General features: G+C 37.4%; 2 protein-coding genes across 7 annotated transcripts in view; both read left to right on the top strand.

Moving 5' to 3' along the window:
- Window positions 1-27855, top strand: part of LOC129795896 (dystrophin, isoforms A/C/F/G/H) — a 221833-nt gene that overhangs the window by 70438 nt on the left and 123540 nt on the right. For all 6 annotated transcript variants that reach the window (XR_008751164.1, XM_055837459.1, XM_055837473.1 and 3 more), the window contains 5 exons: window positions 17683-17773; window positions 20311-20431; window positions 20565-20698; window positions 20844-20937; window positions 21654-21734. Coding sequence is in view for 5 of the 6 variants with exons in the window: in XM_055837459.1 (XP_055693434.1) it covers window positions 17683-17773; window positions 20311-20431; window positions 20565-20698; window positions 20844-20937; window positions 21654-21734 (521 nt within the window). In the remaining variant the exon portion in view is untranslated. The remainder of the gene's footprint in view (window positions 1-17682; window positions 17774-20310; window positions 20432-20564; window positions 20699-20843; window positions 20938-21653; window positions 21735-27855) is intronic.
- Window positions 21773-27855, top strand: part of LOC129795959 (dystrophin-like) — a 63698-nt gene continuing 57615 nt past the window's right edge. The window contains exon 1 of the mRNA XM_055837545.1: window positions 21773-27169. Coding sequence (XP_055693520.1) covers window positions 25040-27169 — 2130 coding nt within the window. The 5' untranslated portion in view covers window positions 21773-25039. The remainder of the gene's footprint in view (window positions 27170-27855) is intronic.

Raw genomic sequence — 27855 nt, 5'->3', positions numbered from 1 at the left:
TTTATTCATAATCAGGGAACTTTCGCATGAGCTTTAGAAGCTCAATTTTTTTGCAAGTGTTGAACTGTCAATTCTCCACCCCGGGTGGATGCAAAAGTATTAAAAAGTCCACAGAGTGGGTGGATAGGGAAGTAAGGGTGAAGGATTGAGAGTGCTTTGAGCAGGTAGCTCGTGGTAGCCACACTGAAGATCTTCCACACGACTTTTCATCGCCCTTCCTGCAAATTTTTCTGGAGGATTGTATCTGCCGACATTTTCCTACCCATTTTCGCTATATAGACCAAGATATATAATACATATAGGCTATTTCTAACCACCCCATTTATACTGTGTATTGGTAGTGACTATATTCATGTGAGCGTGCGCGCGTGTATGTGTGTGTGCGTGAAGAAAATTCAGGAGATACATGCGGAAAAGTGAACAAAGTTTTCCAATCAATTAAGTGTGTAGTAGTAGAGGGAAAAAGGGTGATACTACACATTGTGTGTAGGTAGTGTGTAGAAAAATTGCACGACATTGTAAACTTTGTGTGAAGTAAAAAACAAAACAAATAAAAATAAAACAAGTGTGAGAGAGTTGTTTGAAAAATAGGGGAAGTTTAACGTGCCGGGGGATATAAAAATGACTTTATGGTAAATTGCATTGAATAAATTGACTCTGTGTGCTGCACAATTTTCCACACTAATCACTGCGACAGTGTGGATATACATTATTAAAAAAAACTTTAACATTAACCCCTCACCTCAATTTTAAAGAGCTTTTCTGACTGAGCTTTCTTCCGTGCACGTTATTTGTGGATGAAATTTTTCACAAAATCCACCCAACGCACTCAATGGGACACTGTGAGTGCCATCAAGGGAGATGTTTGTGATTTGAAGGATTTTTATTATACATATTTCCAAGAGTGGCAACGGTGTGTATCCTTTTTACGAGGAGAATCCCAACCACAGTCTGGGTTTGAGAGTGAGATAAGATTTTAAGTGTGATACGTTAAATAGAGAAAATAGCAGGATAAAGGAAATTTAATGAAGTGATTACGTTTGATCATAAAAAGCAGTGGTTGGTTTTTCAAAGGTGCCACGTAGGATTACCTCTCGCTCTCTCTCTGCCTGCATCCATCGAAAGAAGCTCATATTCACATCAACTCTTGGAGAGCACTATAAACACGGGGTGTGGATCGATACAAGGATATTATCACGTGGATTTCTAGCGTGGCAAAACTCCATGAGATGCACTGCACAACATATCCCTAACTCCCCTTTGAAAATTTTCCCATCGTCATAAATTTGTCGTTTTCTTCTGTGCTGAATTGTACAACAGCTATTGCCTCGAGGAAGGTCATAAAAATTCGTATTGGTCGTGAAAGGGATTCACACACCGAAACAACCATCTCCTATATTGAGAACAAACCCCCATATTGCCATCAACTGGAAGATACTTGGTGGGAAATGATCAATTTGCTTGCTTTGCAATTCATCTGACCATTTTACTTGCAACATTGTGTACAAGAAAAAAACCATATCAGAGCACATTCTCGCTTCGAGACGCACAATTTTTATCCATTTGAATTTTTGTAATATCACAAGAAAATCCCTCGAGGGTATTTTTTTGTTCATCTACTTCAAAATAAATTCACATGGGAGCTGTGAAATGTAATTTTTGAGGACATTTTTGTGACACACAACAGAGGAAGATTGTAATAATTATCCCACACTCCCAAAGAAGAAATAAATAAATAAAATCCTCAAAAGAATCCTCCAAGGAGAATTTAGAGGGGGGCTAAAAAGCGAATTTCCAAAGGCGTTAGCAGTGCGAGTGTGAGAAAATTGAATTGAGACAGAGAGCAGAATGGCACAGCAGAATAATTCGATGAAGGGTCCGGAAATTCCGGCGGAAATGCTGAAAGCAACACAAGATTTGGCTGCACAGGCAGCTCTGAGAGCGCAGGAGCGACTCCAGAAGGTAACGGGCACAGAGGGAAAAGTCCCCGAGATACCGGCACGTGGTGGTGAAGGAAAAATCCCACCGGAGATCCCACCGAAACGGTTGAGTTTGAAAAAGAATCTCAATCAGACAATGCCACCAGAGGGTCAACCACCACCAAAGCCGGCAAAGATACCACCGCCGTTGCCGCAGAAACCCACGAGTGCATCAAATTCCCCCCAAATGGGGATTAAATTGAAGGGTAGTGTTGCCGGTGACAAAGGTCCAGCTCCACAATTGCCCAGCGGGATACGTCCATCGCCACAGTTGGTGCACAAACAATTCGACAAAGTGACAAACTCCCCGCAGCTGTCGCTTCGTAGTGCCAGCAATAGTCCCCAGCTGAGTCAGAGACCCACACCTCAGGGTAGTATGCCCGTCACACCCCTTCGGAAGCCAACGAAAACTATCTCCCCATCGGAAGATCTTGGCTCAGAGGATGCCCTGCGTGGCATTGAGAGTGGCCTGCGGAATATGGAGCGTGCAATGCAGGAACAGATGACGCTGCGTTCATTGGAGCAACATCAGTTGGATGCCATGAATTTCAATCCGATGGAATTTAAGAATAATCTCCGTCAAATGGGTGGTTCAATTCCAGCTCTGGATGCGGCATCGCAACAAATGCGTGCAATGGAAAATCTCCGGATGACAATGGAGTCGCATTTTAGCAACAACATGCGTTCCCTCGAGCGTGGCTTCAGTATGGATCAGATGCGCCTGGAGGCATTGCGCTCAATGGAATCCAACCCGAATATACGGAATACAATTGAGGAGCTGAAGCAGATGAAGCAGGAGCAACAGATGCGTCCCATTGAGCATCATATGCGTTCCCTCGATAGGAATCTTCCGCTTGAGCTACAGTACAGCCGGCACAGGCAGCACATGGCACAGAGTGATCTCGGGGACTTTCGAGATCACGTGCGCCAAATTGAAGCACTGACAAGGAGCCCAAATATAAATCGCCAAGGGGGTGGTGGAGGTGGAGGTGGTGGCAATGTATCCAGAGAGGATTTACGAATGAGACGACGCTCATCGCACGATGAGGGCCAAATTGCTCAGGGTGTTCCCGGTAATTAATTTTAACTATATGTGCACATTTTCCTACCCACACCGTGCTGCTCCCTCGCATCTATCTCATCATCCCCTTTGTCCGTGTGAATGGTATTTTCCATTTAATTGCACCTCCACACCGGGATATCCCCCAGGTTTGGGAAAGCTTTCAAATTATTGGCCATTTTTGGGGCTTTTCCCCATTTTAAGCACTCACTGCTGCTATAGGTAGCTGTGAGTGGTGGATTTTTCTCCAATTGACTCGCTCACGGTAGCAAATTAATTTTAATTAGTTCCACGCTTGATGCTTCAACAAACATTTCATGTGGAATTCTTCATTTCCACTCAAACGAGGAGGTTTATTATTCAAAAGTCTTTCACTCACTCTGTTTGTTATTTATTTTGCGGACTGCTTATACAAATAAAGTTCCAGGCAGGTTTCAATGTTTAGTTAATGTTGGACGACACAAACCTATGGGAAGTTTAAAGTGAGAGAGTGGGAGAGACTTGTTATTCTAAAAGGAAATGCTATATGCAATGTTTTTCATTACTCAGTATTAGTTATGTGCAGGATAGTTATGTATAGTTGTTAAATATTTGAGCTTTTACAGTTTTTATTTAGCTCCGCTTTGGGAGATTAAAAGGAATATTTTCCGTGAAAGTTAAAGGAAATTAAAGATGTTTTTATAAACATTTTCCATTCTTATTTACAATTTTCACGCACATTCATTTAATCTTTAAATAATGGGCTAAATTGTAATTCCTTTTAATTCGCTAAAAGCTCCATACAATATTGTAATAAGAAGCTTTTACAATCTTTCTCACGAATTTCTGTTTAAATCTCTTGTATTTGCTTTATAACAGAAATCCATACACTCATGTAGACAAAGAGGGCTACACTTGTTGAAGCTCCCTGAATGACCTAGAATGTGGGAGGATTAGTGAAAAAAAAATCATGCTTATGCGGTATTAACATTATGCTTCATCCACTGTAAGTCTTCATGCAAGAATGCACCACATTCATGTTTAATCCTATCGGGTCCATTATGAAGGAATGGGGTAAACTGCAATATGCTCATTTTCTGGGAAATTTCTTGACTGCAAAATTCCTCTTTTTATGCTTTCACAAGCAAAAATCAACCGTGTGGATTTTAATTTGCTCATTTTTGCTGTCAGAGGAATTTTTTTTGAAATTCAAATTTTGTCCCTGACACAAGGAATTAAAAGCGCGAGGATAGTCTCAATTTGGTGTGCTTAATGAGAAGGATATCAGGTTGATTCGCCTTACTGCAGGATGAGGGGGTTGAGTGCACCACCCGTCACACCACGGCGGGAGGGTGAAGAATACTCAAATTCACAGCGCGGAATTACGACTGGTGTAATCTTTTTGGAATCTATTACATTTAATTAGAATTTCCGCTCGACACTGCCCCCCCCCCCCATCCACATTTTGTCTGCGCATTCCATTTTGGAGTTTCTCCCTTCCGTTCGTCATTGGAGTGGGAATTTGAAGGGAAAGGAATTTTCCTATGGTGAGGGTGGTTGATTGCTGCCAAGGGTTGAACTCACCGTAAGAGATGAAAACCTGGTGCTGTGTGCCAATCCGTCGTGGTTTATTTCATTGCGGGTTAAATCAAGACACACGAGGGTGGTTTGTGCCATCACCCCAGGAGGGACCTTCAAAAATTCTACAACAGAGGAATTGGATGAAGAAGAATTTTCTGCTGATATGGTCTATTTATCGGTATTGTGGACTTGAAGGATGGTTCGTGTTGTTGTTGTTGGTAGGGATTATGTGGTAACAAAGGGGGCTGTGCGTGGGTGGGCGATGTCAAGGCTCTTGTATGATGCTGATAATAAGGTGACATTCGATGAACCCTAATTGCCCCAAAGGAGCTCAAATGAAAGTAAAATCTCATCGATTTTCTTTCCATCAGCTTGTCGTCTCCTCCTCTTTTTTTTCCTTTCTCCCTTTTCTGCTCCAAAAACACACATTCCCAGCTACAATGGAAGGAGGGGTGACAAAAAGAGGGTGTGCTGTGTCTTTTTCCATCCCTTTGCCCATTCTCGGGGTGAATAGGTAGCCTCTGAATTGGGCAGAAGAAAAAAAAGCTCCCATATATGACATGGGGTGTCAAAAAGTTGAGAAATTTATAGTCTCAATTAGATATTTCTTCCCACATTTAGCCAGGGGAGGTAGCAACACATGTGTGGGACTGTGTATGAGGCGTTGAGGAATAACTTGCCCCAGAGAGGTGGTGTGAATGATGATGATGCAAAATTTCTTAGAGAGAGAGATGGAAATGGGAAAATTTATGCTCCTTATGGCTAATATAATAAAAGATGATTTTCATCATCCACCATCCTTGTTGGAAAATTCCATCCCCCATGATGAATTTTCTTTTATAAAAAAAAAGCACACAGAAGCTCTTGTTTGTCCAAACGCGACGGAATTCTCTAAATTCTTCCATAATCTCGGCAATTTATGGCAACTGAATAGGATTTTAGGTCGTTCTCTTAGGAATTTTGCGTCGTGGCTCTAAGTTCTACAAAGTATTAACTCTATGTTTTTGTTAAGCTATGTGAAAAGGAATTTATTCATTTTGAAATGGCTCTTGTGACTTAATTGAAAGATAAGGAAATTAAAATTGAAAAAGAATTTCAAATAATTCAGGCAAATTATTTTTATTATTAAGTCAGGTCATTATGTATAGGCCTGATGAAGGAGAAATGAAACATCCCCGAAATGTTATATTTACTTGGTGGAAATTGGCGCAGATAGATGAGATGACAGAAGGAAAAACCGGTGATCGCCAAGTTATTCTCCCATGGGAAAGAAAAGAAGATTTTCTTGCCCAACGTTTCGCCTCAATGCGAGGCTTCTTCAGGGGGCTAATGGGAAAATTTTATTGAAAAGATTACAAGGACAATTCTACATAAAGCATTTCCCTCACACAATTCTCTCACAAATTATACAAAATTAACTTACTCAATCTTGTCAAAATTCCCATGAGAACGTCAAAAATAATTTCGACGCCTCCGCCACGGGGAAAATTAAAAGGAAAAATTAACGTTTTCACAAAAAACATCACGAAAAAGCGGGTTGCGGTGAAGCCGCCGAGAGTCCATCGTGCACTGATCGCGGATGCAGCAAAGTTCCTTGTCGCAGCCAAACGGTCAATCTGAGTTCGAAAAACCGCCGAAAAAAACGGTTGGTCTCCCTTCCTCAAATGTATGACGAACGACCTCTCGCTCACTCACCCCCATTTGTATGCCAAGGTGTTTAGAGGGCATACGGTGCAAATTTGCAATGATGTTGGAGAGGAAACTCTCGGCGGCTTCACCGCAACCCGCTTTTTCGTGATGTTTTTTGTGAAAACGTTAATTTTTCCTTTTAATTTTCCCCGTGGCGGAGGCGTCGAAATTATTTTTGACGTTCTCATGGGAATTTTGACAAGATTGAGTAAGTTAATTTTGTATAATTTGTGAGAGAATTGTGTGAGGGAAATGCTTTATGTAGAATTGTCCTTGTAATCTTTTCAATAAAATTTTCCCATTAGCCCCCTGAAGAAGCCTCGCATTGAGGCGAAACGTTGGGCAAGAAAATCTTCTTTTCTTTCCCATGGGAGAATAACTTGGCGATCACCGGTTTTTCCTTCTGTCATCTCATCTATCTGCGCCAATTTCCACCAAGAAAACTTCATCCTTCCGGATCATTCGACCTTCTACGCTGGGGAAAGTTATTTTTTTGGAGAGAGGAATACTCTAGGGAATCTTCTTTGATCTCTAGTTTTGCGGGCGGTACGGTTTTTCCTCATGAATTTTCCTCCGGAGAGGGGGAAAAAAGCTTTTGGGGAACGCTGACTTTTCTCCGCATCGCTGGGAGTTCTGCGTGTTATTGCACACCGTCATTTTCATCTGCGATTTTCTTACAATGCATCAGAAGGATCCACTGTCTTCACATTGATGAAAAACCGGGGTTTTTCACGGTTTTTCCTCTCCAACATCATTGCAAATTTGCACCGTATGCCCTCTAAACACCTTGGCATACAAATGGGGGTGAGTGAGCGAGAGGTCGTTCGTCATACATTTGAGGAAGGGAGACCAACCGTTTTTTCGGCGGTTTTTCGAACTCAGATTGACCGTTTGGCTGCGACAAGGAACTTTGCTGCATCCGCGATCAGTGCACGATGGACTCTCGGCGGCTTCACCGCAACCCGCTTTTTCGTGATGTTTTTTGTGAAAACGTTAATTTTTCCTTTTAATTTTCCCCGTGGCGGAGGCGTCGAAATTATTTTTGACGTTCTCATGGGAATTTTGACAAGATTGAGTAAGTTAATTTTGTATAATTTGTGAGAGAATTGTGTGAGGGAAATGCTTTATGTAGAATTGTCCTTGTAATCTTTTCAATAAAATTTTCCCATTAGCCCCCTGAAGAAGCCTCGCATTGAGGCGAAACGTTGGGCAAGAAAATCTTCTTTTCTTTCCCATGGGAGAATAACTTGGCGATCACCGGTTTTTCCTTCTGTCATCTGTTATATTTACTATTAAAATTAAATAGAGTACAGAAAACTTTTCTTTCATCAAACTTTGAGTAAATCTCGATTCATTTTCTCAACAGAAGAGAATATTAAATGACTAACAATGATTGCAATGCTATTATTGCAACTGCAATACACCATTAAATGTTTTATTGTTTCAATATAAAATTCATTGAAAACACTTTAAGCACAAATAATTCATTCAAAACCACTAAAGCACCACCATGAGCGACATGTCGTATAGTCGTCCAAACGGATTTTCCCCATAAAAGATGAAAAGCAAACAATAACTTTTTTTTCTCTGCCACCGTCCACCTGTTTTCCTTCGACACTATCATGAAACCTATATTATGGACCTACATGGTAGCTGTGCTCCTTTTTCAATGGTGTATATATAGCCCCATGAAAATTGGAAAGTGAACTGATTTGCCATGTCGTAAAGAGCACATGACGAGATGCTTTTAAAATTGAAATAGTTTTATGGAACTTTTCCACCAACAGGAGAAAATGTAAATTTTTTTCTTTAGCATTTTCCGGCTTTCCCGGTAGTTCTATTTTTTCCACATAGCGTCGACTTTTGGGTGTTTGCCGTTGATGGTGGTATACAAGAGTGTTTACATGGCATGAAAGTCAAATCATTTTGCTTTTGCAGATTTTTTTCCATTTGCTCTTTTTTTTTGGGGTTGGATTGCCTGAGAGATTGCTAGGAGGTGCTATAGGGTTGATTTCAGGCTCATTAGTTTCTTTTCGCCTACATGGGGCGGGGAGTGGTGGATGAAATGAATATTAGGGCTACAACAGTTTCTTGAGAAGCTTATATGACCTATTAAATTCATATATACTATACCTATATTATATACATAAATAGCATACCAAGTGTTTCAAGTTGGTGGGGGAGTTCTCTTGAAAATAATCCATGGCATCAAGGGTTGAGAAATCGTGCCATCAAGTAAATTGGGATGAAAAAGAAGAAAAGAAGGGTGCGCCTATCTGTGTGTTATTTTGTGACTCCTACTCACAGATTTTCCCTTCAGCATTGAGTCTTAATTACTGATATAACTCAAGTAAAATTGCTCCCAAACCCCCTGGAGGAATTTTCTTGAGGGGTCCCCGGCTGTGCCCGTTTGAAGGGCTCAAACTCTGCATTTGTTTCGGAAGGCTCCCATCTGGGGTTTGAGGTTAATGATTCAGTGCGAATTGTGGTGTTGGGGGAGGCGCACAGCATGATGGGGCATGAGCATTGTGGATGGGGGGTGCAAAAGGTGAATGAATTCAGTGTCCGATTTCAGCTGTCAGAGTTCACATGCACACAAACACACACACAGAGAGCAAAACCAGAGAATCATGAGTATGAGATTTGCCCAACAATGGACCATGACCATTAAACATTGATTTTGACCAAAAGGGAAATAAATCACCGATTCCCCAATACAATTATATCGCATAACACCTTCCCCTAAACACCACCAACTGTTTTAACTCATGAAAACATAAGCAAAACGTTCTAGGGAGAAAATTCATATTCCATCTGGGTAGGAGATTATCATTTTACTTTAGTGCAGTAAGAGTTGAGAAATTTTATTTTGTAGATAAAGAGTGGGGCTTTGTTTATTTTATTGTAAGAGGAGAAATAAGGATAAAAGTTCAATTCGTAAAGGGACGACCGTAGGTGATGAATGGGATTTTTTAAAAATAAAATAAATTAAGGATAAAAGAACTTTACAACAGAATTTTTCGAAAAATTCAATAAAGATTTTGTAAACTCTTTTTTGCATTTTATTCGTTTTTGTAAGAAAAATCAGGATCAGGATAAAAAAATCGTCAGTCTTCTTATTTTCAATAAATTAGCTGATAAATTCTGCAAAAATTTACCTAAAAATGTTTTCAATGACGTCATTATTGTGGTTTTTGTCTCTTTCAATTTTTTTTAAAGCATTTTAGCTAGCTTCGTGGATGATTTTCGACAAGAAATTTTATGTTTTGAACTATTTTGAAAAAAAAAAATCCTATTAATTTTGAATGTAGATATTCATTTCAATTATTATTTCTCTTTAAAAAATCTTTAATCTACAACTTTTACTAATCAATTCACATACAGTAAAGAGAAGCTTTCTAGAATGAGTGACAAACAGTAATTTTGTATGGCATAAAGTTTGCTTGAATGATGGTATATGTTGCACATCAAATAAGTTCTATGTGAGGGTTGGGGAGACATGCTCCAACGTAGGGAATGCAAGCTTTTGGATAAAGATAAAATTAAGGCAATACCATACCGCTATGGAGCAATAGATTTTTGCCATGGTGTATGTGTGTGTAGTGCATAGAAGCAATTTCTATCTCTTGATTCGGTGCCAATAGAAAATTTGAAATTCGATTTCTGAAATTGCATCGCGTCAGATGAACTTTACGTACACTATACTGAGGCATATATATGTACATATGTACGTTCCTCATGCGGAGATACAATTGCTGTTCCGGTCTCTGTTGTTTCCTTCTCCATATGAAAAGGATCGAAAATTCCAAAGAGTATGGAGGAGCTTCTCAATTCTCTTGTGTCGTGCAGCATTACCTCGCCCTGTAAATAAAGTGATGCTATTCGAGGGGCAAGGGGTGGGGGGTTATTTTTCACGATGCCCACCCTTTCAACTTAAAGAAAAAAAACAAGAGTGTAGAAAAGGAAATGGAAGGCATTTCCCTTGTTACCCAAAAACACACAAATACAGAGAGAGAAAAAACTCATCTAAAAGTAGATTTTCCGGGTACTTGTGGTGGAACTAAGAGGGATTGAAGGGAAAATCAGTGATGTCTTGCTGATAGAATTGAGAGATCATTTTCTATGCAAATGTTCCCTTTTTTTGGTAGCAACACACACAACATTTTCTTCTTCTACCGACTTTTTTTTTGTACATTCAATATGTGTGTAGCAACACTTTAAAAACTTTCTTTACATGCATGTTAAATTTTATGTCCTTTCCAAAGTTTTCCTCTCTCACACAGTTTATACTCCAAAGTCTGTCATGAGTGTCGGCAGTGTGGGGAGGTGGTTTTGTGTACCATCAGCGCACAGTAAGAAAATATCAAAATTTGCATAAAGTATCCTGACTTCATATCCTCCTAAATAGGAGCTTTTGTTGTAACACAAGGGAAGAATAATTTACATTGAGTTACAGTGAGCGAGGAGAAAGTAAGAGAAACACGCGGCATGGTGCTTATATTTTAGGGAATTTATCGCCAAAGGGAATGACAGGAATGTTTATCACACAAAACTGCCAAAGGGACGATGAATAAGGGGTGGGAATTTTTGTTAAAGATTTCAATTCAATTATCATTGCGGATGTGCGCAATTTTGTCATTCTTCAACATTGTATTTGCTACTTGTTCTCCCATAGCGTCGATGGGTGTAGGATGTCAATGAACGAAGACATTTCTCCAATAATTCAATTGTGCTCGTGGCGGGGGAGGTACAGTACAGAACATAAATCACAATACAAATTGAATTTAAGTTCATTTTATTTGCATACATTTGCGTTTTTTACTCCGTCGTAGTTTTCATCCACAATCCATTTTCTCTGGCTCAGTTGAAAAGCTAGAAATATTTCTCTGGGAAATGTGAGAGGTTTGTTTTTCTGGTGTGGCGAAAAACATTAAACAATGAAAAGGGAAAATGCGTCAGAATCGTCAGAATAAAATAAAAGAACTCAGATTTGGTAGAAAAAAAAAGAACTTTAAAAAAAATATCATGTTTGATTTAAAAGGTCAAATGTTAAGAAAAATCTGTGATTATGGTGCAAGCAAATGTCAAAATATTAAATAAAAAATCCCTCCCTACAGCCATGGGGTGAAAGACAATAAAATCTCATGAGGGAATCGTATTGCTTGTGTATATCCTAATTAAATTTGCACCAATTTCCCTGATCCTTGTTTGTTCTATATCCGTTTTATTTTCTCTCCCTCCGTAAGAAGGTCCTTTTTTTCGGGCACACAAGCACAATCCCCTTTATATTTTCCACGCCTCACAGCATCGCCGTAGGAAATGCTAATGTTGAGGTGAATTATGTATACACATTTTCTTCTGTGGACGAAGAAGAATGAATGAAAAAAAAAGACGTATAAAGTAAAGAGAGAAAAATTGATTTTCCATCATTTTGTTCCCTAAAGCTCTCCTTGATTTTTCTTGCTCATCTCTTTCTATGGAGAATATTTCTCGTGCTTTTTTTGGTTAAAGGGAGAGAGGGGGGTTATGAAATATGAAAAAGGATTTCATACAACATTCCATTCTATGTAGTCATGCGATTTTTCATAGTACGATTTATTTTTCTTCCAACACTGAAAATTGAGAAGGTTGCACATTGCGAAGAATTTTTATTTGGAGCTTTCGTTTTTCCCCATACTTTCTTTCGCGTTAGACGAGCTTCTCTTTATGCAGAATGCTTTATGCTGATTATGGGAGAATTTGTAACAAAATTTCCATTCAAAATTTTCCTTGAAACGATGCAATGTGCATTCTAAAAAGATTTCATTTTTTGTGGTTCTTCTACATAATGTACCTTTGTGGTATACTTGAGTCCTCTTTGGGAGCTTTAGGAGGAAGGTACATACTGAATAGCAGAAAGAGAGAACTTTGAATGGCAGAGAGGGGTTAATTTTCTCATGTTTTTAGTGACAATGAAGCAACTAATTGTCCCACTTTTGCTCTTCAACACTAAAGAACTCAAATTGTTCTAACGACATCAAGATCCTTTCGTTGAATGGCTGGAGACATAAAACTTGGCAAAAGAGTATGAACATAAAACTACTAACTTTAGCTTTTCTTGTATGCGACAAAATTTCCACACGCCCAACTCCTTCACCTCTCACACTATGTATATAGATACACTTCCACGTATTGATTTCCCATTGAGGAGTCTGCATTAAAATTTGTTTCTTCTCTTTCTTCTCCTCTATGAACTGTTGTCAACAATGCCACACCAATTCACATTCTTTTATCACCTGCCCTTTCGCACTATCACCTCTCTCTATATATACATATGTGTTGTGTATTCTGTAAATAACGCCCGTCGCACGTACAATCGCGCTGAAATTATTTACAATTTGTATGCTCTGTGCAAAAAAAAAATACGTAAGAAAAAGAATCTGATAGAGAGACAAAACAGGGGGTGGATGGAGGAGGTGCAAAAGCAGAGGAATGTGGCGAAAATGGTGGAAAAGTGACACGAAAAAGTTGGAACTTCCTCCCATCGAAATATGAATGTGATTTGGATAATTTGAGAACATGCCTCAAAGGTGAGCGTGTTGTTCCTGCAGACAAGTGAAAAATTAACTTTCAATTGAAAGGGGTGTGCAACTACCAAAATTTAGGGGTTCAAACAAAATTTGGATTTTTTCGAAGCGATTCATGAACGATTTCTAGGGCCGAATGAATGGAAAAGTAACTTCGAAGATTTCAAAATCTTAAGAAATATTAAATAAAAAAATAGTGAAAACTTATTCTGCGGAAAAACCTTATTTTATATCAACGGAAATTTTTGAATGAGGAGGTTTGTTTTTTTTTAAATTATAACTGAATACAATTTTGAAGTTTTGATTCCAAAAAAACGGATTTGATTTGATTTTTTCAACGATCTCTTGAATGGAACTATTTAATGATAAAAATTGTAGTTTATTCATTAAAAAATAAAATAGGTTTATAAATAAAAACAATTTTAAAAAATATTAAAAAGCATTTCGTTACGAATAAAATGTTGCTTGAAAAACGTTAAAGCAAGTTTTAAGTCGAGGGCTAAAAAATAAAAAATCGTAAGTAGGTTCGGGCGCCGAACAGGCTTACGACCTTTTATCATTTAGTTCTCGAAGTATTTAAAAAAAATAAAAATAACCATCATTTAAATTTAAATTGAAATAAAATATTCTCTGTAAATTTTGAAAGTTGCACACCCCTTAAGATTTTTCTTTTGGTATTTTTTGGGTGCTCGTTAGCTAAATTGGCAAATCGATTTGAGTTGTTCTGATGACACTCTGTGTGTAGCGAGCTTTTCTGCCTCTCACATTCCATCAGCAATGTGAAATATGATCCACAATGCGGTGTGTGATTAAATTAGAAGTCTCACAAATACCTCCCAGCTGCCTTTGGTGCTCGATAGCAGAAAAAAATTGTCCTCACCTCATGCTGTGAGCCCTGTGAGCTTTTGCAAATGAGCTTCACCAAGGAATTGCGTGAGCTTTTGCGTGTCAATCTGTGTGGGGATACAATGATTTATAATTTATTTATCGAGCCGTTGCGGCTAAAAAAAAAGGTTTTGCAGAGCATTTGATTAATTCCTAATTAAGGGTTGTTCGCTAATTGATGCGCTCTTGGATAATGAATGTTGGCGGGCGCTCCCTATTGCGCCTTCAAATGATTTATTGACACAACACGGGGTATTTATCTGATGGGTCCCGCAGGGCTAGAAGGGATGCGCCACCGCACATGCAAAAAAGGGGACACCCCATATACGATAAATGCCCCACCAACCACCGAGGACTGTTCAGAAAGCTCCCCTTTCTCTCTTGTTTCAGGGAAATACGGTCAACGCGGGAGACAGAGGGGGGCCGCCTTCTGTATTTTGTAAAATATATAAAACAGTAGCAATTCAAAAGCTCCCCATAATACAGTGGAAATTTTAACGCTGTAATTTGTGATAGTGAATAATTTATGCTGATCATATTAATTAATTTTTTTTTTCGTAGCATAATGTTAATCTTTGCGGTGGACACATAATTTTAATTCACAACCCTTCGGGGGGTACCCAAGCAACTCAAAGTAGTCGTAATGTACTACATTCGAAAATAAAGTAGTACATAATGTAGTACATAAACTTATACGTAAAGTAGTCGTATAACATTACTTTGGGAATCATCAAGTACTACATTTTTTGGTCGAAGCTGACAACTTTACGTAATACTTTACGACGTGAAAATTCCTGGATTTAGGCAAAATTTTTTTTTGCAACATTTTGCATTTGTGAAACATTTTTGTACATTTTGTATGCTTTTTTCCCCTTCTCGTTCATATTTATTGCACTCACTCTCTCTCCAAATTACCTGGTGAAGCACATTTTGGGTGCACAAAAATGTTCTCCAATTTCATGTCGTCCCTTCTCTTAGAAATATTCTCTAAGCTTTTGCCACACATAGAAATAAAAAATTTCATGCGTATATATGCTAATAATTTTGTGCAAGACTATACCCTCGATAGGAAAAGTGTCATAATATGGCAAAGATATTGAGAACAAATAAAAATTTTGACTATTTATTAAAATTTTTAACTAAAAATAAATATTTTTATATCTCATATTAATTCATATATTAAGTATTTGCTTTGCGAATGCTTGTACTAGCGCATAATGTGAATTTTATTTATATGAGTTTTATCAAATTTTTTTAAAAAAAATTCAAATTAATTTGGGCGATCAAAAGCAGCCGCATTCACAAATTTAGTCAGTTACATCAGCATAATTTGTACGTTCCATGAGATTTTTACAACAGATGTAAAGAGTGGTTATTAATTCGACGATTTTGTCACCATTTTTGTGAGTTGCATACCTCATTTTGCAAGAATTCACGAATATTGTTAATAAACAAATATTGCTAACAAAGAATTCTCTAAGAGCTTTCTATAATTATTAGCATAAAAAAACGTGTGATCTTGTAAGATTTGATAAGAGTTTTTAAAAACAAAAAGGAATTTAGAAAATAATATTTTAGATTTTTTATGACACCTCAGCTGTTCTTTTACTTAGAAATTAGGTAAACTTAAAGATTATCTTGTAAACTTCTTGGAAAACAAAAATAGTTATTGAGAAAAGTTTACCTGTGCACTGCAAATTTTATTGCCCTTAACACTTTTTAAGTCTGTGGGTCATAAAAGGGTATATTTTTCAGGTACCCATAATTGAATTCCAAGAACTGAATATATTTAAATATTATTTACTTAAATGCATAGAGTTTTTAAGAAATGTAAATATTCGTCAAAATAAAATATTATAGTTAGATTACATATTGTGTTAAAAGTTATAAATATATTTCTATCTTCAATGACATACATTTGAATCATAAAGATGAGGTAAGGGAGAAGCTTACGATGATTGGGAGTTGTGAACAATTTGCCGGAATGTTCATCCGGAATGAGGTTATGCAACACAATATTATAAAAATCTTAAAATATCGTTAAGTTCTTAGCGATACTCAATATTAAAATACGCTGATAAATCACAAAGATGATAAAATTATTAATTAATTTAAAAAAGTTCAAAAAACAATGAAATTTGGCAAAATTCATTGCAATATTCACGACTTCTTTAAGACTTCTTTTTGGTAGTCGTTCATAAAAATGTTATTTTAACATGTTTCTAAATAATACAGAGACTAAAATTACAGCTAAAGATGTGTGCTCCATTAAAACAAACCTTTTGAATATATTTTTACTTTAAAAATAATTAGCAATTTCATCAAATTACAAAAATTTTCAGCTGCGTGATACTGAATTTTACGACTTCTTAAAGACTTATTTTTGGTTGTCGTAGAAATGAGTCGGTTAAAAATTAATATTTTTTAATTTTCAGTTATTTTTTATTAAAGAAGAAAATTCAAAATTGTTTATTCCAATGATAAATGTAGTAAATAAAATTATTATGTAGAATTTGTTTTTCTAATCGTATAATAACCGCGGAAATATTCAATATTTTGTTTAACGCATTATGACTTCTTTAAGACTTCCTTTTGGTGGTCATTCGCATATTTCTCTTTAATTGCGTTTTATTGTAATTTTAATCAACATTTTGCACTAAAATATATCCAGGAATTGTTTATAAGTAAATTACAACGATGAAAGCATTTCCAAATGTCATTCATATAAAAAGATGAAGCAAAAATTGTATTTAATGTTCACGACTACTCACGACAACTTTACGGATCCTCATTACAAAATGTTGTCAGAACTACGACAACATTACGACTACTTTTCTTAAAAACTGCTAAGCATTCAATTTTTGTATATTATTTTTATGTCAAATCGTAGAGTAAATGGCGACGACTACTTATATGGTTCAATTTTGAACAAGGATCCAATAATAATTAAAATATTGGAAAAAAAGTTTTGACTAGTCGTGAAAACCCAAAAATACGACGTCTTAAAGTACTACATAAAGTTGTCAAAGCAGTCAGTAGTCGTGGCGTGTTGCTTGGGTAGTGCACGCTATTACAATATATGTATCTATATTGTACATATAGAAAGCTCTCGTGGTCATAAATAATGGATGACAAGTAATTTAGTTTAATTGAAACATCACAGTCATTCGCATTAGTGTGAAAACATTTTAAATAACAATAAACAACCGGGCGAATGTTCCAGGGAGATTATTATGGGGACAATTTTCACACAATTATTTAATGTTCAGTTCAGAGGGAGGTGTGGGTGAGGAAATAATGTGAATACTATAAGACGAAGAGAAAACTATGCGAAAATTGTTACACAGAGCGCGCGCAAGGGTGTAGCAATGAAGCTTTCTTGTGCAATGTATAATATATTTAATCTGCTTGTTTTGTTGTCTTTCATTTAGCTGTTGACATTCACTCTGTGGTCTCTCACCCCTACACATTGTAAGCTTTGTTTTCATTTCAGTTGATGAAAGGGGTTGAGTGGGGTTTTTCTGGGGCGGGTAGAAAAACACTTTACCATATCCCACCCAAACTATTAAAGCTCTCGCTTTCTCTATATTTTCCTTCAAATATTTTTGTAGATTTTTGCATATAATGGAGTCTTTCTAAAAATAAAAAAGAACTTGATGGGTAAAGAAGTTCTCTGCAAATTTTATGCATCGCTTGCAATGGAAGACTGTCTTACAATGCGGAAGGGGAGGGTTGAATGAAAAGAAAGCAAGTTAAAAAAAAAAGAAGTTGTTTAGTGAGTGAAAAATTTGCATTTCCACAAGAGTTGCATTAATTTATTCATAACAATTTCCTCATATCGCTCTTCATTTTTTTTTCTTCTTTTATAGCAAAGCTCTCTAGAGCTCATACATATTATAAGCTTCTTTCACTCATTAATTTTACCATCATCTCTTGTTTGCAGTTACACGGCTGAGGGAGCACTGGGACGAAACATCACAATGCGTCTTGCAGAGAAAATCTCAACTTGCAGCCATGCTGGGTGATTCTCAGAGGTGAGTTTTGTGTGCCATTTTATACCTTTATTCTCATTTATATTTGTGTAAGGGATCCAAATGAGAGTTAGAACAAATATAAAAGGGGTTGTGATAGCAAATGCCAAAAGGGGAATGAAATTGTGGAAAGTATAAAACCGAAAAGCGAGAATATTCGTAATTATCTTACGAAAATTCAATTTTTTGCATGAATCTTTGAAATTATTTAATTAATTTGAAGATAAAATAATAAATTCTTTATAAAAAATTCAACGAGAGACCACGATCCTCCCTAAATGCGTAAAAAATAAATTCAGTTATTCAATTAAATCAATTCAAGTAAAGCATGTTGCTATTAATTTGCTTCCTTTCAGTCAATTTCTCTGTTTTTCTTCCTCTTTTACTTACAATTTTCACATTAATAAGCTAAAGATCAATGGCAATTTCATTTCTTTAGTGTACCATTAAAAAGGCCATTAAACAATTTTCCTAACAAGTTCATCTTTCAAGTATAAAATCTTCCTAAAAGATTCTTTATTGAAACAGAATATACGCCTCGAAAAAGTCACAAAAGTAAAAGAAGGGGGTGAAAGCCATGAGTAAATATAGCACACAAAAGCTCTCTTTCAATTGCAAAATGCGAAGAAAACTTTTTGAGAGGGGGCGATGGAAAATCAGCGAGAGGGGGGTTGAAAAAGAGGTCGAAGAACAATTTTCCCAACACAAGTGTTAGAATTTAATATAATTTGCAATGTATTGTTCTTTTGTTAATTGGGAGCAAAAAGGAAAAGAGAGAGAAGATACTCTTACGGTGTGGAAGACGCCTCTTGCTGCCGCATTAGAAATCATGTCAATTGCTCTGTGGAAAATACTACTCAAGTTTCCACACCCCGCGCACTCCCAACATTCACAATCATCTTCAGCATTTTCACAATTTAACCCCTTCTCTCTTTGGGTGTGGGAGGTTCGCAATTTCAACTTCTGTTCAATTACAATGTTAAAAACTTTGTGTACGAGTGGAAAATAAAGTTTCTCATTTATCGTCGCATAGATTGGAAGAAAAAACGTAGACATAACGACGAAGAAGGGCTGAAATTGCGAAGATGTTCCTCATTGTGGGTGGAGTGTGAGAATGGGGGGTTTGATGGGGGGTTGAAATGGAGAAAAAAATGGGTTGAAAAGGACTTTGCTACTTTTCTGCCGCGTAACATTTATTAAAGTGAATCAGTGAAGGAAAAATTTCTTCATCTGTCTCGTGTGGTGATATAAAGAGGGAGGAATTCATCAAACAGAAGCGGAAGAGTAGAGAAACACTGAGATGAAAAAAATTAACGAATAACGTACAATCTGATAGTTTGTTGAAGATTAATTCGAGGGTTGGAAAATACACTATACTAAGTCGAGTTAGTATAGTATATTTTTAACGCATTTTTCGATAGCTTTTGATGTCCTTCATCTTCCCTCAAAAGGACAAATTCGAATATTTGTTCCCTACAAAGTTACAGCGAAAACTGTAAAAAATTTTACATAAGAGGCAATGTAAATCTCAAACTTCAAATCGCTCTCCTGAAAATCAACAAAAATGAGTTAGTATAGTATATTTTCCAACCCTCGAATTGTTCTACACAGATTTGTTCTTTCTATGTACAAAATTGTAAAAGATTTATCACTGTGACTGAAAGAAAAGTAAAGATTTGAATTTTTTGGACAATCAAAAGAGAGCACATCTCGTATTTCTCCTGAAAATATTAAAATTGTTTTTTATTTTATTTCAATATCTGAAGAAGGTCTAACCACAGCCGAACTTTAGTCTCTAATTTCTTCTAACTTCTCTATATTTGACATTAAATAGAACTTCTAAAATTTTTGAAGAGGAAGCCTTAAAAAACATCCCAAAGGAGGTTTTAATTTATTCCATTTTCTTTTCTCCAGACTGAATTAATGGTAACACTGTCGCTTCTGTTACAGACAGCTACATCCTCCTATGAAGTGTATTATAATTAGATATTAGAATAACCAGAAACCTTTCCGGAAAAACATCCCCCGTCCCCAAAATTTAAAAGTTCCACGAAGGGTTATGTTTTTGTTGTCCAGTGTAAAAGTTTTTCTTCCCAGTGAAAACTTTCTTAAAGTCTTTCCATCCTCCCCTCCTAGCTAAGGCGGAGTTGGACCAATTTTTTACCATCTGACTTCCTTTACCGTTTTTTTTTTTACTCCATTCCTCGAACGTTCTTTCGACATTCCACACAAGGGTAGAAAATAGATGGTAGAAGAAGAGGAGAAGCAAGCAAAAAGAAAGTCCGGAAGGGATACATCAAAGGGGAGGGAATGGGTATTGAAATAAAGTTTTCCTGTATTTAATTTAATTAAATTGTCAGAATAATGTACATGTTCTGAATATATTGAGCAGCACTCTCACACCCCTCCAGGGTTAGATTCATGCGATTTTGTGGCATTTTGCCAAAAGTATCAAGGATCACCATAGTAAGAGCAACAAGCAAAAGACTTACGAAGCCTTTTTTTTCTTTTCTCTTTGCTCTTTTTCCTTTTATATATAGGTACGAAGCAAAACGCTTGGAGATTGAAGCTTGGATGCAACGAATGGAAAATCGAGCTGATAGAATGGGGAGTGTAGCAACAACAGCTGATGTCCTCGATGCACAGCAGAAGGAGCAAAAGGTTGGTATATCACAAACTTCCCCCATGCGCCATTATGTTTCATTTTATGGCAACACATTATCCTCTATAAACACTGATTCTGTTTTTTTTAACTTTAAATTAATACTCTTCTGAAAAATCCTCTCTTTTGCAGTCATTCCACGCGGAATTGCATCAGTATAAGCATCAAATTGAATTATTTAACCAACTCACGCAGAAATTAATCGCCGTCTACCCAACGGACGATACATCGCGTATTAAACGTATGACTGAATCTGTGAACCTACGGTATGTTTATTTTTATGCTCTATTTGTACACAACAAAATGATGAAAAGTGGAAAAGTTTCAGTCCAACTGTTTGCGTTTATTGCAAGGAATTAATTTTAATTATTGCGTATTTCGCCGTCTGTCTCTTCTCCTTCTTTTTTTTAGATACAACAATTTGAATAATGTGGTAATAAATCGTGGAAAACTTCTGCATGCTGCTGTCCATAATTTACAATCATTCGATAGGACCATGGATCAAGTAAGTTATGAGGAGTTTTTATTTAAGAGAACCTCCACCTTTAGAAATGGGATGGGAAAAAGGAAAATAACTGCTCAAGTGGCATTAAATTACGTGACTTTTTTGACATAAATTACACGAGAAAATTCCTGATGAGATTCTTGATAAAAACTCTGTAAATAAAAAAGTTTTATCTTAAATTCTTCACGACTGGGAAAATTTCTATTTAGATTTAAAATAATTTCTTTAAAGTTTCCAAAGCTCCAGAGAAATTATTAAAAGTTAACACGTCTCAGTCCACTGAACACCTCAAGACCCTCAAGATATGTTTACTAATAGGATAAAAAAAGCTTCAAATTATTAACTTTGTCGTAATTTCCAGAAAAAAATTCTTGATGAATTTTTCATAATAATAAAATATTCATATTGTACCCTCCTGAACTTAAATCTTCCCATGTAATAAATTCAGAATAGCTATTACGTGTAATTTAACAGCACTCACACATAATCGAAAGCTATAAATGTGGCTGAAATATTTTCTACGTACACATTTTTTTTCCTTTTCGATTGCGCTCTCTGCTCGAGACTAAGCAGACAGATAAGTCTAACATTGGGGGGATGTCTCGAGGTGGACGAGAAACTAATAAAAACGTGACGAGATTTAATAATACAGGAAGCACCACCACCTCTAATTCTTTTCCTTTTTCTTTCTTTCCCCATTGTCTGTCTACACACAGTTCCTTGCTTGGCTGAGTGAACGCGAGAGTGAAGCTGAGACAATCTGCGAGAATGCTGAGCAGGAACCCCATGTGCTAAAGGTAAGGTTTTCACCCTAACTACATTTACACAGAAAAGCTCCATTCTATTGGGGGAAATTCTCATGTGCGCCGTTTGAGGTGAAAAGCTCTCTTTGAATTTTCCACAAAAGCTCCGAATGTGGGAGTTATTTATGTCAAGAACCCAATTTTTCCTCCACAAAGCTCTCAGTTTTTCCTTGAATGAAAAGCGTCTCAGCTTAGGAGCTTTCAATGTGAAAATTGTAGAAAAAAAAACAGAGGTGAATTGGAAGTGAGAATTATTAGCATGAGTTGTGTGTGATTAAATCCACTCTGAAGATATTTTATTATTCAGTCAAGATGCTTGTCCATCATTTAATGAAATCAAATTAACTCTCCATGTTTTTTCGCTTCATCCTTTGTACGACATATAATAATTTTTCACATTCAATTTTCGAGAAAATTGATTTTCACAAAAGCCACAAAATGGCCAAAGTTGCAGCATTCGCATTGAATTTTAATCACAATGGGGAGATTGTTTTGAAATTTACCAGCAGTTATTTTTATGAATCACGTAAATTGAAGATTGTTATTGCATTAGAAAATATGGCGGAGATAATGATTGAAAGCTCCGGGTTGTGTTGTGTAATGGGGGTGTTTTGAATAAAATATTTCGATTAAATATTTCTGATAAACAATATCCATTTGTGCTGTAGTTCACCAGAATCAATCTAAAACTATTAAATTATTTTTTTCGAATTGTTTTTCAAAAAGATTTTCTCTCTATTTTCAACAATTTCATGGTAGTAGGAACAATTATTCTCTGTGAGTTTAGAGCTTTATGAGCTTTTAAAATTAAATTTACGGTTTGTGGTTTAATAGTTTGAAAACTTTTAATGTTAAAATTTCAAATAGAAAATAATAAAAATTAAATTTTTGTTAGGGGTTGAACAAGATATTTATGGGAGCTTAATGAATACTAAAACAAACCGAATTTAATTTAATTTTTAATACATTTTCAAAGAGTGCTTAGTTGATTACCACCACTTACAATCAGAGCTATAAGAGCATAAATTTGGAATAAAACTTCAAATAAATTATGAAGTTTAATTTAAAAGTTTTCTAATGGAGGTATTTGGCAAGCTTTCTGTGCTTTCGCATTTTCTATTGATCAATTTTATTTTCCCACAATTTTCCACTTGAATTTTGTATCATCTTCTTCAATTTCATTAAAATCCATTTAAAACGTATTTTTAAAAAATAAATTTAAAATCCATTAAATTAGATATTTATTTCGTCAAAAAATTAAAATATTATACTAAAACGCTCAAATTAATAAATAATTAATTTAAATTAATTCGCAAGCTTCGATAAAAATTACCCTGAAAAGCTTTTCCATTTAATGTGAAGCTTTCACGCTTAATTTGGATATGTTCCGAAATTTTCAAGCTGCCACAAATGGGTTAATTACAATTTTAAATATTTCCCTGTCCATGAAAATTCTTACCTTTTTTCAAAACGAAAAATTCATTTGATTTTTCCAAGAGATTTCTCTTCTACATTAAAATAATCCACATTTTTAAATGCACAAAAAACCAGCAACGAAATATTTTACTGTATTTTCCTTAATTTCCCAGAGTCACCGTGCATTTTCTCACACATAGCTGTTAATTTCATCGTAAACTTTTACTGCTCGGTTGGTCCCTCGCTTGTTCTTTTTGTTCCCTCTGACCAGGTGGAAATTAAAAATTTCACACGAAATTGGATTATTCATATATGGGAATTTTTTTTGGCATGAGCATTTCTCCCACTCTCCTGTGGGCTGGAAAGTGCGCTGGAAGTTGGGGAAATTTTCCCGCAGGAGAGAGTGAGAGAATTTTCCCAAGAGCACGCCGAAGAGACAGAGAGAGAGAGAGGTTCTCTGGTGGAAAAGCCGGCGTGCTGTTTGTGAATAAATAAAGGTCTAAATGCGGAGATGACATTGGGAAGTGCAATGTGAGAAAATTCCTCTCAAAATACTCTCACGCTTTTAATCTCGTTATGCTTCGGTATTGTGCGCGAGAGTGAGAAAGAGAGAATATAGTGTGCTTATGTTGGGGGTGAGCGTGGCGCACCATCTGGATTGGATGCTGTGCCGCTGCTGGACCTCTTTTGATCGTACCGAAAATCAACACACAGCAGTTGGAGCGTCGCAACGCTTGCAGCAACATCGTTGTCTCCGTGAAATTTTTAGTGAATGGATTTCTCACACACATGTTTCCCCACAATCCCACCCCCTTCTTTTTGGGAAACACCATAAAAACTTTCGTGTGATTGCATTCTTTTTTCGTGTACTGTGTCTATGTGCAAATTGCATTGTACCTAGAAGGAATTCTTGTTTGATCTTACAAAGAATTTAAAGGCCCAATTGGATGATTTATTGGGAACTTTTTTTTAAAAGATAAAAAAAAGAAGAGTTTATAAACTACTTTGGACCATTTCTTCAGGGGAATTTATATAGAGTGAGGCTGATTTTTTTGCTGCTTCTCTTCAAACTGTGGTGCGCCAAATGAGCTAAATTTAATCACAATCACTTTCTTGTGTTTACAACTGTGATCCTTTTTACAAGCAGTGGCTTTTTTTCTCTTCATTTTACAAATCTCATCTTTGAATAAACATTTTTTTTCTCTGTGAGAAAGAATTTTTTTCCGTGATGGTGTAACGACGAACTTATGTGTGGAGACTCTTGTGCAAATACAGAAAAAAGAGAAGCAATGAGTGGATTTTGGGATGATTTTTGCGAGTGAGAAAAAAATTCAACCCGCCGAAGGAAATTCAATACTTTGTGTACATTGCAATTTTTTTTGAGCCAATTAAATTCCCACCATTTGGGTCAATAAAATGCCCATCTCGCAGCAGCGGTAGGATGTTCCTCCTGCAAATCAAGATCATTTTGGTGCGATTGCGAGGAAAAACAAATAAAATGGCTATTTTGTGAGCATTCAGGCACTGGAAAAATACTACCCGGAAAAATTTTGGGGTAGTGTGTTTTTGGTATGCGAAAAATAAATTCCTCATGGGAGAGGAATGTAAAATATTTCGGAGAATGTTGTGCATGTTTTCGTCTGATTAAAAAAAAAAGAACCAACAGCAGTGGTTGAAAAATTCAGTGCGCCCCCAGTTGCTAAAAAAAAGAGGCAGTAAAAGGGGGTAAAAAAAAAAGTTTTGTGTGTGCAGAGTGACCCCCCTTGGACCCAAGAGGGTGGGTTAGTGAGTGTGTGTGTTAAAATGAAGAGCTCGTGTGTTGAGTGTTTGTTGCAAAATTGAAGTTGAGAGCAAGTGATACAAGAGCGAAGGGAACATACAAAATGACATCGACACAATTCCAAAATGGCAATACAGATGCCGATAGGATGGGTGATACCACGTCCACAGAGACATCCTCGCTGGAACCGTCGGCAAGTGAAGCCACCCCCCAAACAGCTGCTGGGGCCCAGGATGGTGGGGAACAAGCGACGGTGTATCAGAAAAATAAATCAGCACCTCCACCGACGGTCACACTTCTCAATGGGTATCGATTGGGTGCACCCAAAATCCCAGGGAGACTGGGGGAGCACCAGCAAGAGACGATGAATCGTCGGATAGCGCTCAATGGTGGCAATGAGCTGAGGATTGATGAGAAGAACATAAGTTTGCATTTGAATAATCCATTTGTAGGAAATTTTAGCGGTGGTGAGGTGAAAAGTAATGTGATACGTAGCCCAATGGGCCCAATGGATGAGGTCATTTATGCCCAGGTGCGACCTAAGCGACCGCATAGTATTGCTGTGTCATCACCCCTCAATCAGGCACGTAGTCAGAACAACGAATACGCAACATCGATCTATGCTCAGCGACCTATGGGGGTTGCAAAAGAGCAGCAGCAGCAACATCAATGGCAAATGCAACAAACGCGACCGCCATTGCACTATATGACCGCACATCATCAGCCCCATCATCCGTCCGTGACCGCAGTGACGGGACCCAGATCAATTGGTGGCAAGCAAGAGTTCAATTTCTACACACCACCGTCCCCAATTGCCGCCCAACAGAATGGTGGTGGTGTTGCAGGAAATCAAGTTGGAATTAATGCAGCAGCTGCACCTTTTGTCCAAAGACGCTCCCAAAGTACCCCAAGGCCTGTTCAGAATCTCCAGCAACAGGCTCATCCATCGAATACTGGGCAGCAACCAAATACACCACCACCACCTGTTCGACCACGTAGCCTCGATCGGTGCAATGGATTTGAAAAATCCGGAACCTACAGCAAATTAACTCCACCACCTACAACCACCAGGCGTCTCTCGCAATCGGGCTTACTGCAGTCCCAACCCCCAACAACGGGGATGCGTCAATCTGCCACTTTTCACGGCCAACCAACACTGCAGCGCCAAAATATAAGTCCGTACGGCTATGGGAATATCGGCCTAGACACAAATGAAATGACTGGTGCACGTAGAAAAGTCGATCGTCCCATGTCCTACGCCTATGGAACTGTTCCTGATCAAACATTCCTCGAAAATCAACTCCGTCTCTACTCTGAGCAACTGAAAAATATCACTGAAAGTGTCCGGAAGTACTCAGAGCAAGCAAAAATTCTGTCCGAAATGAAGCGGCAGCAAATGGTGAAGCAACAGACGCAGCAGCAGCATCAAATGTCCACACTTCCACTCTCAAAGAGTGATTCAAAGCTTTCTCTCAACGGTGCTGATACGTCGTCGGGGCAGCAACAGGAGGAACCTAGTACTCCATCACTTCAGCTACGGATGTTTCTCGACAATATCCGGAGCAATATAAAGGAGGAACCGAGGGAGGAGGTTAACTACCCTGAACCACAAACCCCATCAGATCAGCTGCGTCAATTTCTCGATGCCATCCGTTCGAATCAAGTTCCTGAAAGTACTACTGCATCAAGTGCAGAGAGATTCCATAAATTCACAAAAGAACACCAAATGGCTGATAATCCGAATCGTTTCCGTTCCAAGTCCACAGATTTTGCCGAATATCACCATAGTCCAATAACAACGCAGAGTTTTTCACAAATTTCCGACAATTTGCGCATAATGAATCAGGATTTGGAAAGTTTTGCGGATCAGAAGAAACCACAGCCTGGGAAGGGAAGTGCTACGGTGGATTTCAATCAGATTCTGGACAATTTCCAACAAATGACAGACAATCTCGCCAGTATGGATGCAGTGGATTACCTGAAAAAGTACTCAGAGGCACTGAGGCAGACTTCGGAGCAAATACGTCGTGCAGCTGCATCACATCAGCAGTATCAACAGTCCAATAATCCGTACAGTTCACCGGATGATACAAGCTCATGTAGCACAACACCCGGATCTATTCGTGAGGCCGTCCAGAATTTGTTGATGATGCCAAGGAATGGCTTTCAAGTCATGGATGATCGCATGAAGCTCTTCATTGATATTCTTGACACCCAGGAGAAGTTTAGTCAGGTAATTTTCATTCTTTATTTTCTGTTTAGGCGGTTTGGGCAATTTTGTTAAAGGATTTGTGAGGATTTGACAGTGGAGACGCCTGGTAAAACTAAAACTCAACGTCTTTTTCCCATTAATTAATTTCAAGGGACAGTGGAGACGCCGGGTTTGACTAGAAGGCTAAAGCAAGAGCTTAAAAGCATAAAATGAAATTTTGCAAGACAAAGACCTTAAGATGTAAAAGGGTTGTATAAAATCATTGAAACCGTAACTAAGGTATTTCTATGTCAGGCTTCGTACTAATCAAATCCTTTTGATATTTCATCCGTTGATTAAGGAGACAACTCCATTGACTTCCTTCCAATATCCTCGAGGAATCAATTTATTGTATTTGACCTAAATTCTTGCCCAGCATATAACTACCCTCCAGTCCAGCAGAGATTTCTCTACCAATTACTGCATGGTCGTACTTTGATTGAATCTGAATGTTTTGATTGAGATTAAAGACTTCTCCTCTCTCTTTGGGAAGATTTTGGTTGCAAGCATTGTGGAGGGGAAAGAGACGCATACGGAGAGCTGTGTAGTTAATTATGTTAAATTGGCCGAAATCCGACTGGAGAGAGATTCGTATCACATTTTGTACATGGCGCTTGAGCTGAGGAAGTTCTGTTTCCAACATCAAATACAAACCGAAACAGCATGTC

The sequence above is a fragment of the Lutzomyia longipalpis genome, chromosome 1 (genome assembly GCF_024334085.1).
Source record: "Lutzomyia longipalpis isolate SR_M1_2022 chromosome 1, ASM2433408v1".
NCBI classification, from domain to species: domain Eukaryota; kingdom Metazoa; phylum Arthropoda; class Insecta; order Diptera; family Psychodidae; genus Lutzomyia; species Lutzomyia longipalpis.
The sequence above is the reverse complement of the archived record's forward strand: the minus strand, read 5'-3'. Positions and strand labels throughout refer to the sequence as shown.